The sequence below is a fragment of the Drosophila eugracilis genome, unplaced genomic scaffold (assembly GCF_018153835.1).
Source record: "Drosophila eugracilis isolate 14026-0451.02 unplaced genomic scaffold, ASM1815383v1 contig_2154, whole genome shotgun sequence".
NCBI lineage: Eukaryota > Metazoa > Arthropoda > Insecta > Diptera > Drosophilidae > Drosophila > Drosophila eugracilis.
The window spans coordinates 4762095-4778511 of NW_024573038.1; the positions used below are offsets into that span (position 1 = coordinate 4762095).

At 38.7% G+C, this 16417-nt stretch overlaps 2 protein-coding genes across 4 annotated transcripts in view; one reads left to right on the forward strand and one right to left on the reverse strand.

Moving 5' to 3' along the window:
* LOC108114508 (dual specificity protein kinase splA) overlaps positions 1–14591 on the forward strand; it is a 29339-nt gene extending 14748 nt beyond the window's left edge. For 2 of the 3 annotated variants that reach the window (XM_017225530.1, XM_017225528.1), the window contains exons 2-4: positions 13355–13636; positions 13748–14153; positions 14218–14591. In XM_017225530.1, the coding sequence (XP_017081019.1) occupies positions 13355–13636; positions 13748–14153; positions 14218–14246 (717 nt within the window). In that variant the 3' untranslated portion in view covers positions 14247–14591. Of the gene's footprint in view, positions 1–10483; positions 12389–13354; positions 13637–13747; positions 14154–14217 lie in introns of those variants that run through there. The other variant, XM_017225529.2, reaches the window with a different exon arrangement.
* Positions 4494–15834, reverse strand: LOC108114507 (nuclear migration protein nudC). The gene is made up of 5 exons (XM_017225527.2): positions 15641–15834; positions 15279–15562; positions 14944–15133; positions 4786–5183; positions 4494–4728 (listed from the first exon to the last, which is right to left on the reverse strand). Exons 1-5 carry the CDS (start codon positions 15713–15715, stop codon positions 4677–4679), a joined length of 999 nt encoding a protein of 332 aa, XP_017081016.1. The 5' UTR covers positions 15716–15834; the 3' UTR covers positions 4494–4676.
* Between the last annotated feature and the right edge of the window lie 583 nt (positions 15835–16417).

Below are 16417 nucleotides of genomic sequence, written 5' to 3' on the forward strand. Positions count from 1 at the left end.
ATCTAATACCTGCTAAATGCATCTTAAGATTCCTTTAATTGCATTTAGATGATCTGGCAAATGAGAAGAGATTATTCTTCCTAAGAAATTATGCAATTAAGATTACGAACAGCTCTCGATATTCAATTAGAAAATACTTATGCAATTATGGCTATGTTGGACATGAACTTCCTCCATTCAAAGTTGAATCGAGTGAAATCATTGTCTAATTGTCCGTTGAATGCATATCTAACTAAGCATTAGACCCATTCACGATCAGAATCCAATCCCCTCCACTCACATCCCAGATGCATGATCATCATCATCACTCTGATTGCTCTTCTGCCTTTCACACAACATTCTCGGGCGATGAACACAGCATAAAGAACAGCAATTCATAAAATGTCTAACAAATGATATTGTTGTGTTATTAATAACTTTGATTATATGGCTATATACATACTCACCCCCTTTTTTTTGATGGGATGAATGATTGTCGACCACCCACGATGTCCATTGGTTTTTCGGCTTGTTTATCACTTGATTGATAAACACAAAACAAACTTAGTAGGGGTAAACTGAGTCATGGGAATATTCTGAATGGGAGTTCAGAGTGTATCATCAATCCAAAAGAGGATGCTGAATATTAATTATAGACATTTTGGCCAGCTAATAGCCATAGAACTCTTTACTAAAAAACTTAAACAGTAAGCTTTTAAAAAACAAATTTTCCCACTTAATACCCACGGTAAAAATGGGATATAAATTTGTCGTCGCCCGCACTCTAAATACCATTAAATTCGTCATAATTCAGGCAAAAGATAAAGCCGAAAACAAAGAATTAAGATCGAGAGAGAGAGAGAGAAGGAAAAAAACGACAAATAATTTGCCAAAAATGGCCAATTAATAGATCGCTATCAAAGCGGTGAACGGTGCTGAAACAGCTGCTGTGTACCGCTGGCTAACCAAATGATTTGGGCCAACTCCGAAGCAGTTGGTTGCCAACCAGAAAAGCTGATTCAGCTGAAGAAAATGTTGGGAAAATACGCGGATATGGTATTGATTATGCAGAAACTGAAGTAAGGAAGAATTTTTAAAATGAGAATATTTGCAAGCCTTAAAAACTAAATATTTAATTACCAATTCTTTGGTATTTTAAGGCATATTTACCATTACCTACAGTAGCTTATTCAACAAGATAAATCCAAGTAAAACTCGTAAATTAGCATCCACCAAAAACCAAGCTAATATCATCGATAAATCGCTCAGCAGGCCGATATGCAAATGCAGCCAACAAGCCAAACAAATTGTGCGATAACCAAAGCTAATTGGAAATTCCTGCAGGCAATGGGCAGCCAAAAAGTGAAGGCAACTTCAGTGGCACAAAAAAAGATAAATACAAATAAGTACAAACAGAGCAACTGCAGCATGAATCAGGTCCGGGAACGCAGCCGGATATATTTAGCCATATATTGACATGCAAAGCTTAGAACCCTTGAACGTCTGAACAACGGCTGACGAAATGGCCAACGTAATGGGCATAAGCCAAAGACATAAATCTCCGCCTGCGATCGCAACTGTCTGCACATCTCACCCAAGACTCGGCCAAGACATTGCCATGCCCATGCTTATTTAGCTCTCAGCACTATCGACACTCCACGGTTCATTGGCGTCGCTTGACAAGCCCACCAACGTCATCGGTTATGTTGCCATTACATGGTTCGAGCCTCCAGCCAAGCACACCCATTGACAGAGCGAGGAATTCCCTTCTCCTACCTCGAACGACTTTAACCCTCTCTCAGGAAAATGTATGCAAAATACATATATTACAAGTTTTTACATGAAATACTTAACCTGTTGATGGATGAATCAGTCAGGGAAATCCGTTCATTGATTACTAATTTATGCTTTTTGTTTTCTGATAGGTTTTTCGCTGAACACAATGCCGCCTTAATTAAACGCATAATTTCCGCTGATTTATTTTATTTTTTAAGCAATTACTTTTAGCTGTGGGATTTAAATAAATAAAAATATTTTTATATATTTGTTATAAAAATGTTGCAGTAATAAATCAACTCAAATTAAAGCCTATCAGAAAAGTTAAATCATTTGATCTCTAACCGTATTAAAGGAATTATTTAGAATTAAAACGTTAGAAATTATAACTATTATAGTATACCGATATTTTATAACTTCAACTGATAACATAATTAAAATCCATGATAGTTTTTTTCCCATTTCCACTAATTTGGGTTAAAGTCTTCTTTCAAATGACACAATTCCCCCAAAAGGGTTAATGAATTGACCGATTTATCTTTTCCAGGCCTTAGTTATCAACAGTTATGGCTGTTCACAATGCAGTTTAAGCTTGACCTTCAAAGTGGACACAGTAAATGCCCAAAGCAGAGCTTATTTTAGCTTAGCAACGGAAAACTTTCCAGCGGGTCAGAGATTTCGAAGCGAGTTCGTTGCCTAAGTCTTTTGTCTGAGCCAGAGTCTAGACGAATTTATGAGGCGTGACCGGCATGACGCTGCCTTTACAATAGAGCCATCAGAGGCCCTGATCCCGCACCCTTTCTCCTCCATCAATATATAAAAAATCCAACTGCTATAGTTAATAGGCGAAACCAGACTCGTAAAGGCTAAAAATAACAAATGTGCCGCAATTACCAGCATAAAAAATAAGTTTGGGAACAAAAAATAGACTGGCCCACGCGACCGTCAAGCGTTTGAGAACGCCCCAAAGGAATAATTTGAGGCATAAGTAAATGACTGTCTATGTGTGTGTGCGTTTGAGATGTGGGAAACACTCGAAATTACCAAAAATTTGCGGCTGTCGAAACAATAATAATAAAAACTCAACAGAACAGCAGAAACAACAGTAGAACCAGGCACCCGGATTCATTATTTATGGCTCCCCATTGTCGTTGATTTGCTTTTTTTTTTGTTTTTTCTTATATATTTAATATTTATTGATTTCTCCGCTGGACAGAGTTGTTGGCCAGCCAGACAAGACGCATTCATCACGTGCGTCATTTAACAGTTCAATTGATTTGAATAAAAACCGCGCTATTTATAGATCCTGATCGCGGCCTGGAATATTACTATTATCATAATGGATGGCCTAGGGCGGACACTTAACTAAATTTCCCCCTTGTGACTCACATTCTGGATGCAAAAAATTATCTAACCTTGCTTTCTCTTTCCCCTTTGATTTGGTTTATTAACCGGTTGCCTCTCTCCCACTCTTCTAATTGGCAGGCAGAAGCCGAAGCGGATATTATGAACTGAAAGCATTTTGTACTTTCCAATTTATAACAAACAAAATTCCAAATTTTTAAGTTCAAACCAAAAAATCCGGTTCTGCTGTTATGTTTGTTCTTGACCGTTTTTCGCCCTCTCTCGCCAAACAATTTGTTACAATTTATTTTTGGCCATTAGCGGACACTCTCGACCCTCGCGAATTTGTTGGCAAACTTTTTGCGCAATTCATATTGTTCCCCACTGACAGTAATTTATGATATTAATTGGCTAATTAATTAAGTGAGGCATATATAGTATAAGATCGCATGACACAGTGCCACCCACAAGGAGGAATAATGATTTAGTTGGGATTACGCGCGCTAGCCACTATCCCAAAGCCATCTCCTTTGGCCTCCACACCCCATCGAGATGGGGAAACCATTCATTAATTAGGGTCTACTGGCATTGCTCGAGTGCTTCTTTTTCTACGCTTTGTTAAACACGGTTCGAAAAACGTTTTAGCTAATTAATGAGCTACGAGAATTAACAACTAAACGGGGCGTATCAAATGTCTCTACTTCTTCCTAGGTCTTTATTTTGGAAACTAGAGATGATCTGTTGCTTAACCTTAAGTCACAATATTAACTTAACAATCTATATTTCTTGATCTTCCTGCGTGTCACGCTTCCATCTCGGATATAAACTCACGGCGCGTGGCAAATAAAATTGGCAAAACAAAAACTTTAAATCCAAAAGCAACCAATTAGTTGCCAAATTAGTCGTAGCCATTAAGGCATTGCTTAGCACTTTACAAATTATACAAAATTGATACAAAAGATAAATCTAAGCAAATCAACATATTAACTATTTATTAAGACGAACTAAATTTATGTTCGGCTTAGGAAACGAGTTCAGAATTTACCAGATCATTGACCCAGAGAACTACTGAGAAATTCTCATCTGAATTTGGGTGTGGATCTCGTAAACAAAGCTGTGTCCGTCCACAGAACCCAAAACCGTTAAAGACAAGTAAAGAAATTCCTGCGATCCAGTTTCACGATCATGTTCTCAGCTCCAATAAATCAATTCGATTTAAATTCAGTTTAAAAGCTGGCCATAAAACACCCAAAATTACCTCGAGCATTTGCAGAAGATCAAGCTGGTTTGGACCAGCCTTTCATCCTCCTTGGCTGAATGATCGATTTTTTTCTCGTTTTTTTTCTTTCTGTTTGGCTTTCACTAACTAATTGGAATTAACATATTGAAATATTTTAAAATGCTGGGGTTTTTTCTGGTTTTAAATGTTGTACGTTATACAAATTATTTTTATTTTTCTTGCATTAGTTGGTTGTTTGTGATTGGAAAGATGAAGAAGAATTCACATTTCGAATGTGAAGATATTGAGAAGAGTGCGAAAGCGAAAGTTATATCAAGTTAAGCCTGAGAATGTTGAGCTAATTAAACTTGCACTTCGAGAAGTCCATCTCCGGATGCTGTTGCTTGAATCTGTAAAAGAGAAAGTTAGTTTAATAAGCAAACTAAAACCCAATAACAAGTACTCACTTCTCAAGTATGTCCTGCTTTTTGCGATCCTCACTGGTGGGCAGACCCATCTCCTTCTGTCGCTGATCGAACATCATCTTCTCCACCATGCTGCGCGTCTCCCCATCCAGATCCGAAAGCTTCGACGACTCTGGATTGATCTTGCGTGTTGAGATCTCTGGATCCGTGGTCACCAAGCGACTCCACCAGTTCATCTTGTTGATCTTATCCAGTGTGATCATCACGGTTTTACTGTCTTGCAACACCCACACGGACTCCTCCTGCTTCACCTCGGCGCATAGTTCGCCATCGATGATGGGCTCTTGACCTTTGATGCCCACCTTCAGCGTCTTCTTACCAATATTGACCACCAGATCACGGGCACGTAGAGCGAATGACACGTTGAAGGGAATCTTCAGCTGCAGAGATAAAAATTATGATAAGTTTTAGAATTCGATTTACTACAACTTTTTCTCTTAATGAACTTTGGTTGGCCATTAACTTCAATATTAATAATAATAAATAAATAATAATAATAGATAAATTCCCGTCCTTTATAAGTAACAAAAAGATCATCATTATTTTAAACAATTTTTGTTAATCATGTTGCTCTTAGTTTTTCCTTGTGTAATCCAACATCCATTCCGTTAATGACAATCAAACTAGAGTAGAGTGTATGGGATTACTCAGGGGTTCTTCGTGTAATCAAGCTTGAAGTGGCAGGTCTTATAAGATTAATGATCGGATGCGTGTTTATACATCTACGGAGATTCTTTAGCCAGAGTTTGCTTTGGTCATTGCACAACCTTGGCAAGCTAATAACAACGATCTCTATAAATAACCAACCAACCAACTGCAGGGGCACGTCTTTCTGCAGCCAACAGTCCAATGATCATATCACAGCTGCCAGATCTGCCCTTCACCAGATCAACCAGATCGAGTCTTCCTTTGTTCAAGGACTGAATGTAGAACGGGAATTTAGTTCAGCTGCCAGTTCAAGGACGTACAGCGGTTCTTCAGGTCCGGTTAAGGGAGGAGTTAACATCGAATTCTTCAACCTCGCAGCGAGGAGCACTCAAGAATGTCGCTCAACAGGTTGCAACCGCTACACTTTACACAAATTTATGGTCAAATTAGGTCTTGGGATGAAATTATTGACAATTATCCAATCTTTTGATATTTTATTACAAGATGAAAATAAGAGTCTTTATATTGAAAGAGTGTAAACAATAATTTGTTGGGAAATCATCCAATTAAGTATGCATTCCAAAAGTATCTCCATTTTCTTTCCGTGTACAAAATTAAAGCAACCTGCGAATGGATTTATGTGGCTGCTTGGCCAAGTTCACAGCAATTACAGTGGCGTCTAGAATTATGTGCCACGGCTGGCCATTAATTATAAATCGCACGGATACATGCATACATTAACACCTTTCCCATTAGCTCTCGCAGCATAATTAAAGCCCCGCAAGTTATTAGACAACTGGCTGTGCAATCAATTAGCGAATCGCATGTGGCATAAAAACAATGAGGGGCAAGCTAAGCCTTTAATTTAAATCTCACGAAGCGGCATCCAACTGAACCAAGGACGCTTTCGTTTGCCTCATGATAGTCGTCTCTAGACTATCTATATATAGTGGATGGGGGGAGAGCTGCTATATGATCGTGTGGGCAGTCATCCAAGGTAGTACCACTTGGAGTTCTTCTGCTTCGGAGCACGCGGCTTGTGTCAACAGAAGCTCATAGATCAGCGACCACATGTGGGTGGCAACTTCATCTCGTACGATAGCAGTTTGAAAATAATGAAGAAAAAATGTGTCAAAAGCTGAAACTGAAGCGGATGTCAATTGGAAACATTGAATCGTACGCGGATGTAAGGCAGCAGCCACAAAAATAGATCCGCAGAGTCAGAACTGGAGACGTGGGCAATAGCCAAGTTAAATGCTTGGCAACAGAAAAAGTCAACTGGGAATGTTTAGCAAATCATTGCAGCGATTTAGCTTAAGAGTTATGAACAGAATTCTTGTAAGTCTAATTACTCTTCAAGGAAATTAATCTTTTAGATTGTTAAGTACCCTTCACTAAGAAGTAATAAGCGAGACAAGAATTGTGTTCCTTTCTTAAGATTTCAACCTCTACTGTAGGTAACTTACAATCTAATAAATGCAAGAAACTGAATGTTTATTTTTAGAACTAAAAATTTGTGTAAAACTAATTAAGTAAATGTAAGCTTTCTCAAGGGTTTCGGAGACCCGAAAAACACCAACCATTCTGCATTGCTGAAGGTTATGCAAATAGCAACTCGAAAAAGAACTCTATGCCCGAAACTAGGAAATTTACACAAATCACAAGACAGACACCTACGGCTTTTAAATCACCTGAACAGGTGGGGTATACACTCATGCAAATGCCATGGCTTGGGGAAAAACAATAGACTCTGACACTCTAAGCAAAATATGAGGTATGAAAATGAAGCTGTGCCACCAATAAAGGTAAACACAAAAGCTGAAGAGTCACCGCCAGTCAAAGTCAGAGTTCGTTTTTGAGTTCAGAGACGACAAGCATAAAAGGTGTCGTGAATGAATTAATGAATAATAACAAATATTGATGACTGCGACGATGGATATATATATATATATATATAAAGACATATGTATATATAAAAAAAGCACGAGACTTGGCACACTTATCCGCCAAGTGAGAGCGGTTTCGCAGACGAATCGTCTGACAGTGGGCGATTTTATGCAAATCTTTTTAGCCAATCCTAATATTAATGCTGGATACAGGCCGGGGCTGGCTGCACATTAAATCGCCAACCAATTAATCGATCATTCAAATCCAGTAGAGATTTTGAACCAATTCCCCCCGCTATTTTCTCTCCTTCTCTCTCTTTCTGTGTCTCTGTAAAGTGAAAGACATCTTCGTCGGCTGCCGTTTTAAACTGTTATTTGTTGCTATATCATCTCGATGCCGCCGCTGCTGCTGCTGATTAATTCTATAAAACTTGAACAGCATTTCATTTTCTTTAAATACGAATATATCTAGCCGCGAATAATTTATGCTAAAAGATGCGATCCGGTGCCAGGCACCACCAAAAAAATTAAATAGGAAAAAAAGAACGGTCGCAACAGCAACAAAAGCAAAGGTAACGTAGAAACAACAAACCATCCATTTAAGCAAAATAAAAATCGAAAGAAAAAACTAGCTTTGTTGATGGAGTCGAGTGCTTAGAAGTGTGTATCTGCCGAGTGTTTTGTATTCGATAATGTTATCACAGAAAACAGCTGAGTCGTCGCCAAGGAACTTGGCTGTGGTTAGGTACAGTGATTGGTCGGATTTCCAATCCAATTTCCAGATATATCTTTGAAGATTTTCTAAGTACACGTTGCCTATTAAATGAACCATTAAATAGAAACATTACTTCGTAATTAACAATTTGGAAATTAACCTTTATCCAAGTGTTTATCTTTACGAGTACCCACTGCCGAGCTCATTAAAAGCGGCTTAAACTTGACTTATTTGTTGGCCAGAATGTGGAGTGGACCCCTAAACATCTCTAGAATAGAATCGAAATTTTGAGCGTGGCAAATTCTTATTTTTTTTGTTATATTTTTTTGATTCCTTTCCATTTAGAATTGTTTTGCGTTTAAAAACTGAAACTAGTTTGTATTTGGGAATGGAGCTCCATACCTTACTCCACTCTACTCCGATTCATTCCCTCCTCCACCGCCATCCATACAATGAGCTCTCGTCGAGTGGGTACAATAGAATCCGTATTGACATTTGCATGGTAAATAAGACTTGAGAGATCGATCTGGTAGCCATTTGTTTGCCCCATAAGCGGATTACAAAACAAATTATACTGAAAAACTCTATCCGGTTAACCTAGTCAATTTCAGTGGGATATCCCATTATAATGAACTTTAATTTTTGGTGAGAAACGAGATCTTCTTGATATGTCAGATATCAGAACTAAAAGTGTCATCTCGAATGGTTTTCCCATAAATTAACAAATTGTAAAGAAGCTTCGAGAACAGTAGTATAATGGAAATTAGTCTTGAAAGTAGTCACTCGATAGCTTGTCTCGCTAATTTGGGAATGTTAAGAACTAAATATCCTACAAGTTGATTTATGTTTATATATATATATATATCGATTTGTAAAATATTTGCATAATTTGTACATAAGATCAGATAATTTATTTTGATACCAAGTTAATAAATTAGCCAAATCCAAGTTAAATTAGCTCTACTTCCAGTAAAAACCAGATATAGGAGAGAAGATTGTTTGCTTACAGAAAGGGAAAAGTTATTTCTAGAACCATTTGACCTGATCTAATAAACACATTCTTTCGACCAGGAAACTAAAAACGGATCTTTTGTCAGTTTAAATTCTTTGTTTGGGCCTCAACTCCACGATTTTAAAACCCCAGCAAAGTTGATTTTTAGCGTGATTTATAGGAGAAACCCATTAAGGCGCCTTATAAGCTAAACAGGTGTGAAACGGACAAATAAAAGATCAGTTTCGTTTATATAACAGCCAATTAGAAGCTGGCAAAATTGCCAATAAAAATTCAATTGTATATATAGCGTATATAATGCTACGTAATACTCCTCTTAGGTGATGAGATAGCAAGACGACATTTATTTAGTATTTCCGCTTGCCTGGCAAATGAGTCAAGCTTTCAAGAATTTCGCATGGAATTCTGCATTAACTCAAGATTCTGATTATTAAACATATATATGTCCCGAGGGCCGAATATACTCAAAACGTTTTTGTATACGAAAATTAAGCTTTAATAGCCGCAATCAGAGAAATACTGGCCCCAGGCCACCTTAGGAATAAGCGTGGCAAACGTCAACGGATCTAGCCATATAGCTTCAAGGGATTTCCCCGTTTACCACGACAAATTAACAATTCCCAATGATATTTTTTTGTTTTTTCAAATCGCCTTTAATCCCCAATTGTTGTCACCCAAAATGGAACAGAAATCGACGCTGGGCACGTAAGATCCGTCGGCGTCACTGGAAACTATTTTGCATTCGTAATTTTATGCATAAAATAAAAAGATCGCCGTTTGTTCGTCTTTGTAGGTTTTATATTGTATATGGTATATCGCCGCGATGAGTTCGAGATGAGGTGAATGTTGTTGATTCTATTTCGGGGGAATGTCTCGGAATGGTCCGAGACCTGGCCTGGCCGATCTATAGCAAGTGTTTGGCTCCCATTCGCCGTCATCCCATCTCTTTAAGTGGCAACGCGTCCCTCAATCTTTGCCTTTTCAAGTGATCTCAATAAAACACCGCCTGATTCTCTTTCGATTTATACATGTATATATATCATTGTTGTTTTTTTTTTTTGTTGCTAATGCGATTCGCGTTCGGCAGAGTCCATTGGCACTGCTCTGGTCTGGTAACTGGCCGTGTCAGGTAATCTTTGTCAACTCTCCGCTGATTAAATCGACCAGACTCGGCCAGCACTTCAGCACTTCACTCATACCACCAAGAATATCCCATATAATGAGAAGAAAAAAAGCTGAAACTGGCGGCAGGCCACTCACTTGTCTCACTTAAAAGGTGATAACAAGATGCTCGACACAGCAAACGAAGCAACAAAAGTTATGGCCAAAAAAAAAAGAAAAGATTAGAAACATTTGTTGCCATTTGCTACCGAGAATGACAGAGGGAACTCTCCGCTTTAACCCAAAGCAAGCAAATTTGTAATAGAAATGTTTGGGATTTTTGGGAATTTCTTGTTTACCCAACCAATTCCCACAGGGCGTTATAACTCTAATGGTATAATAATATGAGATCTCCTATGAGATTAAGCAAACAACTAACCCAAAACTAATAAGAATCGTTGGGGATTTTTGGCCATTTGTTTAACAAATTCCGTCAGAAGAGAAACGCAAACATTTCTGCTGCTATTCAAAACTGAAATTTATTAATGGAAATCGGTAGTAATTTATTTTCTGATGACTCATCGGTATTTTCATTGAGTCAACAAGCCAGAAAGACTTTCGGAAATATTCTTAGCACTCTGTTTTAGTAAACAAATTTATCATAATGCAAATCTAAAGCCAATGTAAAAGGAAACTTGATTAGGAGCTGGCAGACAACTTGTACATCCCCACCTAGGATCATGTTTCAAATTTCACATTAAATTAATAGATTCATTTTTTGTTTGCATTTCTGATCGTGTTGATATAAAGCTTTTGTTTGGATCATTGACGTTAAATGCTTTCTTAGAATTCCAAATTAACCAAAAATAGAAGCGCTTATTTCGTCTTTTGGGACATTTAAATAATGGCCATATTATTTATAAGATCATAGACCGTTGATTTAATAATCGAACGCGTATTAATCAAACATTAATGGGCCCTGGGAACGAAGCTACACCGAATGGGCGGAGCTCGCGGTAAGGTGGTCAAGGTTTGCCCTTAATTAAGTTAACATCAAACTAGAATTAGGGTTTTCCCGCAATCATTAAACTTCGATTTCTGGGCCTCCGAAACGGATCTAGAAAACGCCCACACGCCAAAAACGATTAAGGGCCCTTCACTGGCCATCTCAAGAATCAGAAATACCCAGCTCATAATGGGTAAAAAGGGCGATTAGTTTATAAGAAGAAGAATGGCCAAAAGAAAGTTGGCAAATCACTTGATGAGCTGATCAGGCCAAGGCGAGCAGTCCAAACATCAAAGCCGGCAACAAACCCATCAAACATCATCGAATCCAAAAAATAGGGAGAAAAAGTTGCCGATCGTTAAGAGCCGTAGAAGTGTGTCTACAGTAAAAGCTCTCTAAAAGGAATTTGACTTAAACAGTAGGAAGTATTCAAGACAATTAAAAATCATTTCTTTAGCATATATAGCAATTAATAAGAAAAAATAAAAAATTTAATAATTTTAAAATGACAATTTGATCTTCAAAATTACTCTTAAATTAATAAAACCCTAATCCAAAAACCCTTTATCAAAAAGTTCTAAGCTTTTCCCACTCTACGAGAGACCACTGTAGCAGTGGCAACAAATGAGAACCGTCGAATTGTTATGACATGCAAAATCCGGCAAGAAAGCCAGCAACAACAAACACTTACACTCGAAAAGGTTTGCGCATCGCGCAGTCGCCGCCAACAGAGGCAGCGACGTCGCCTGAGCACCTCTGCCCAAGTGGGCAGAACTCAAGCGGTGAGCAGAGATCTTAGCTGTGAGCCCAACTTGGGCGCTAAGCTCGCTTCAGTTCGATTCTTGAGGCCGTTTAGATCGGTTCTGTTTGGCGAAACGCGCATTGAAGAATTCTTCGCTGTGAGAAGAAGACGTGAGAAGTAGTAGTAGGAGAATTCTAAAGAGCATTGCGAAAAGAATCGAAACGGTTTCCCCAAACAGCAGCCCGAACAGCTGAGTGTTTCGTGAACCGTAATTAAAAAAACAAAAATTATAAATTATACACATCGTAAAACCCAAAAAATAAAAAAGAGACTGACAACAACCGGAGCGAGACTCTGCTTAAAAATACTCCAGATTGTGATACTAATTACCTTAAATTGTGTGTGTGATAAATTGCTGTTATAATCAAACAATTCACGAGAACAAAACAAACACAACAATTACAAATTAACAAATGTAAGTAAAGTAACAACGCCAGGCGACACATTAAGTAAGCCCAAAAATAACGCCGCGTTAAGAAAAGATAACAAAAAAAATAACAAATCGAAAAACTGGCCAATCAAGTTGAATCAATAAAGAGTGATAAGACTTCCGCATGCCTAAATAATATTTACAATAAATAAAACGCAAGAAGCAGCACGAACAAATTTATTAACTTCTGTGCTGTGTAAAACAAACGCACAAAACACACTCACAAACACACACACACTACCATTCGGACGGCAAGAGCAAACAAAAGACTTAAGGCACAAACTCGAATTGCAACTTTTGTTGCGATATCTTAAAATTTTTAATAGAATTTTTAAACATATACACCAATGGGGAGGACAATTGATTGCCACAATTACGTCAAAGCCAAACAATCGGCGAAGCCATTTAAAGAGAAAGGCCCGAGATATAAAAGCTTGCCCACAGATAAAAAATTAAAAAAAAAAACATAATAAAAACTGTCGACTAGCCGAATTAATAATAAATACAAATCAGGCTTTTAGCCAACCAAGACCAGAGACCATAAATTTCAAACAAGTTGCCAACCAATGCAAAACAAAGACAAAACGGCCAAAAAGACAACTCAAAAGTTCAGGTTTTGTTGGATTGGATTTGGATTTCTTCTGACGCTAGCACCAACGTTTGACAGGAACCGGGGGAATGGAGAACAGGGGCTAGGGAAGACATAAATGTGTAGCACAGATTTTTTAGAGCAGAGCGGATGTACCACATCGTGACACGATCACAAGCACAAGGTGCAAAAATATACTCTTTCCCAACTTGGGTATATCAGCAAGGAACTGAAGAATATGCCTAAACTATCCGAGTACATAAATATTGAAAATTAAATGTTTTTTTAGGCTTACTATAGCTATTATTATTTAATTGACTGCTCAATCGAAGACCTAACCAACTTCCTTCCTTTGCTTACAGATGCAGGACTACTGGCACATTCCCCGCGCCTCTCTGGCCTCATCCTCAAGCTCGGCCATCAGTTCGGCCAGCTCCTCAAAGTCCTCGAACAAATCGCACTCGAATCCGCCCACCCTCAACCAGCGGAGTTCGCCCAGCAACAGCAGCAATGCAAATAATAATAATAATAATAATAATACAAGTGCTGCTGTTACGGCGGCGGCTGCGGCAGCGGTACTGGCTGCTGCCAAGCGGGGATCGAGGAGTTCGCAGGGCTCCAGCGACAGTAACAACAGCACACGGGTGAGTAAGCCGAGCCCACGCAGGCTCCGGGTTGTGGAGAACCAAACCGTATCGAAGAATCGTGTGTGACTCAACAAACATTCTCTTCTCCTTTCCATTCTCAAAAAACAGAGCGCTGCTTCCGGCTCACTGCTGTTGACGGCAGCGAATCTGGAACGCTTCGCGGAGATCCACAAGAAGCAGGAGCGCCACAACAAGATGCTGATGCCCAGTAATCCTTCGTCGTCCAACTACAATGCCAATCTGACGCTAGCCAGCGGCAAGGATGCGGTTATCGCCATCGAGGGCCAACAGCCGAACGAAGTGGATCCCAATTTGCAGTACGTGAAAACCAAAGACCTGGACACCGTATCCATTGCGAGCTCTATGCACTTCACGATGGTCAATGGAGAAGGTGGTCCCCCGAAGAAACCGAAGCGTGGTCTCTGCGATCGTGGACGCCAGGTCACCGTGTTGATAGTGAGCATGAGCACCATCTTTATGCTGCTCATCATGGGCATGGTCTATGCGCTGGAGAGTAAGTTCTAAAATATCGTTCCTAATCTAACTTGATTCTAATATATCTATTTTTTGTTTTGCAGTGCGCGCCCGCGACATGCCCAAGAGCTAGGACTCAATTCCTCTGCCTAGCCAATTAGCTTATTATTTATTGTATTGTCTTTGTCCCCCATTATTATTATTATTAATTTTATTATTGTTATCGTGTCGTCTTGGCGCTAGTTGTATAAGCTATTTATTTAACGAATGTTTGGATGGAGAGTCGAGTCAGTCGAAACTGGGAAATTGCATTAGTATTAAGCGCGCTATGCTATGGAGACAGAGAAACATACAAGGAACTAGATCTGGAGCGGATCGGACAATCGCCGTCTGGTATCGGATAATACTGTACTTTCTGGTTAGCAATTAAGTTATTTATCCCTGTGATATGTTTAATAAAGTGAATTTTATAAATGTACACCAAGGGTTGGTGAATCACACCTACCGGAGGGTCAATGACTTGGTCGTCGTGGGTTTTCAGCTATGACTGCAGCCTAGCAACCAGCAACTCAAGGTGTTTTAGAAGCAAAGAAGAACGTTTTTACACGAAGTTTTAGAGAAAAATGTTTCCAAAAAGCTTTTCTGCTGTTCAGTAACTGATAAGTCAGTAGTCAGGTTTCTTTAAAATTACCAGCAGAAGGTCCTATACTTTCCATTAAAGTAAACAGCTGACATTCCAACATTAGTAACGACAAGTAACCATGACAACAGCTCACTGGGTCAGCATAGAAGAAAGGGGATAAGGGCTACACATACTTAAAAGGACTTACCTCCACCTCCTGCAGAGTTTGTGTCCAGTTGTACTTGTCTAAGGTGCAACCATTGCCTAAATTCGGCATCAGCTTGCCCAACTCGCTCTTTTCTGTGTCATTGTCAACTTCCTCGATGGGCTTGGAGAGGTCATCGCGAATAGGGGCAGTTGGCTCCGCACCAGCGCCATCCAGCAGCTGCTGACGTTTTCTGAAAAAGATTTATGTACATGTTAATGAGGGCATCAATAACAAAAGCTACAATATCAAAAGCTATCTATTAGTTACGTTACGATAATTGCAATATAGATGTACATAGATATTTTAGTAAATACTCTCACGATGATCTCACATACTTGTTCTCCTCCTCCTTGATGATGGCCGCCGCCTCCTCATCGGTGATATCACATATTTTGTTATCGTCGATCTCCTTCTTGCGAGCCTCCCTTTCAGCGCGCTCCTTTTCCTCTTTTTGTTTTTGGGCAGCTTCGCGGGTCTTCATTTTTTCGCTGTGCTCATTCATGGCCAGCTTGGACTCTTTCTTAAAGACATCCAGCAGAAGCTTCTCCCATTCCGCCTGCTGTGCACCCGTAAAGAAGTCGGTCTTGCGGCGCAGAAAGCTGGCCAAAGTGCCAAGGAACTATATCAAAGAAACACAATAAACAATGATTAAACAAAATTAAAACAAAGAAGTTTCGCTCTTTGTTATTGTTTTTACCTCAGGCACTCCTCCGCGGTGCTTTTCGGCCACGGCCAGCAGGATATTGTCAAACTTTCCTTCCTCGGCAGACATTGTAGAGTATTTGTACTGTTGGAGAATTGAATTTGTTTGTTTTCTGGACGCTTCGATTGAGTTTTTTATCTGAAGTTTAGTTGACGACCCGGCACATGTACAAGCAGTGTGACCTGTTAGCGCAAGTCAAAAAATATCAACTCACTGGAGAAAATATACCAAAAGCGTTTGTATACTTATATCAGTTAGCTTCTGACAGTGATTAGTGACTACCATGCATTAGATAGTAACGGTCACGTATTTGAGTTTGAAAATTTTTTTAATTTAATATTAATATTTTTGAGAAAACTAATGTTTTTTTAAATTTATAATTGGAGTTCAATATTTTTAATATTGTTATTCGTTCGAATCCCTATGATATGAATTTATTTTATAAATTCCACTCATAAAACACTTTCAAATCTCTTATCTTATATCTGTGCATTCGAAATTTTTACAATTATAAAAGTTTTAAACATAGAACAAAATCATAATATATGTGTACCAGTGGAAATATTGCATTAGCTTCTGACAGTGAGTTGCGCAGCATGTAACGGTATTTAACGGTCAAATATTTAAGTAACAAGGAGATAACTTAAAAAACTGTTGTTTTCTAAAAAACAAAAAAAAACTAGTATTATTAATATTTCTTTAAAAATAATTAAACTAAAAGCATTTAATATATAAAGAAGGTAGCATTAATAAACAATCCACAATATAACC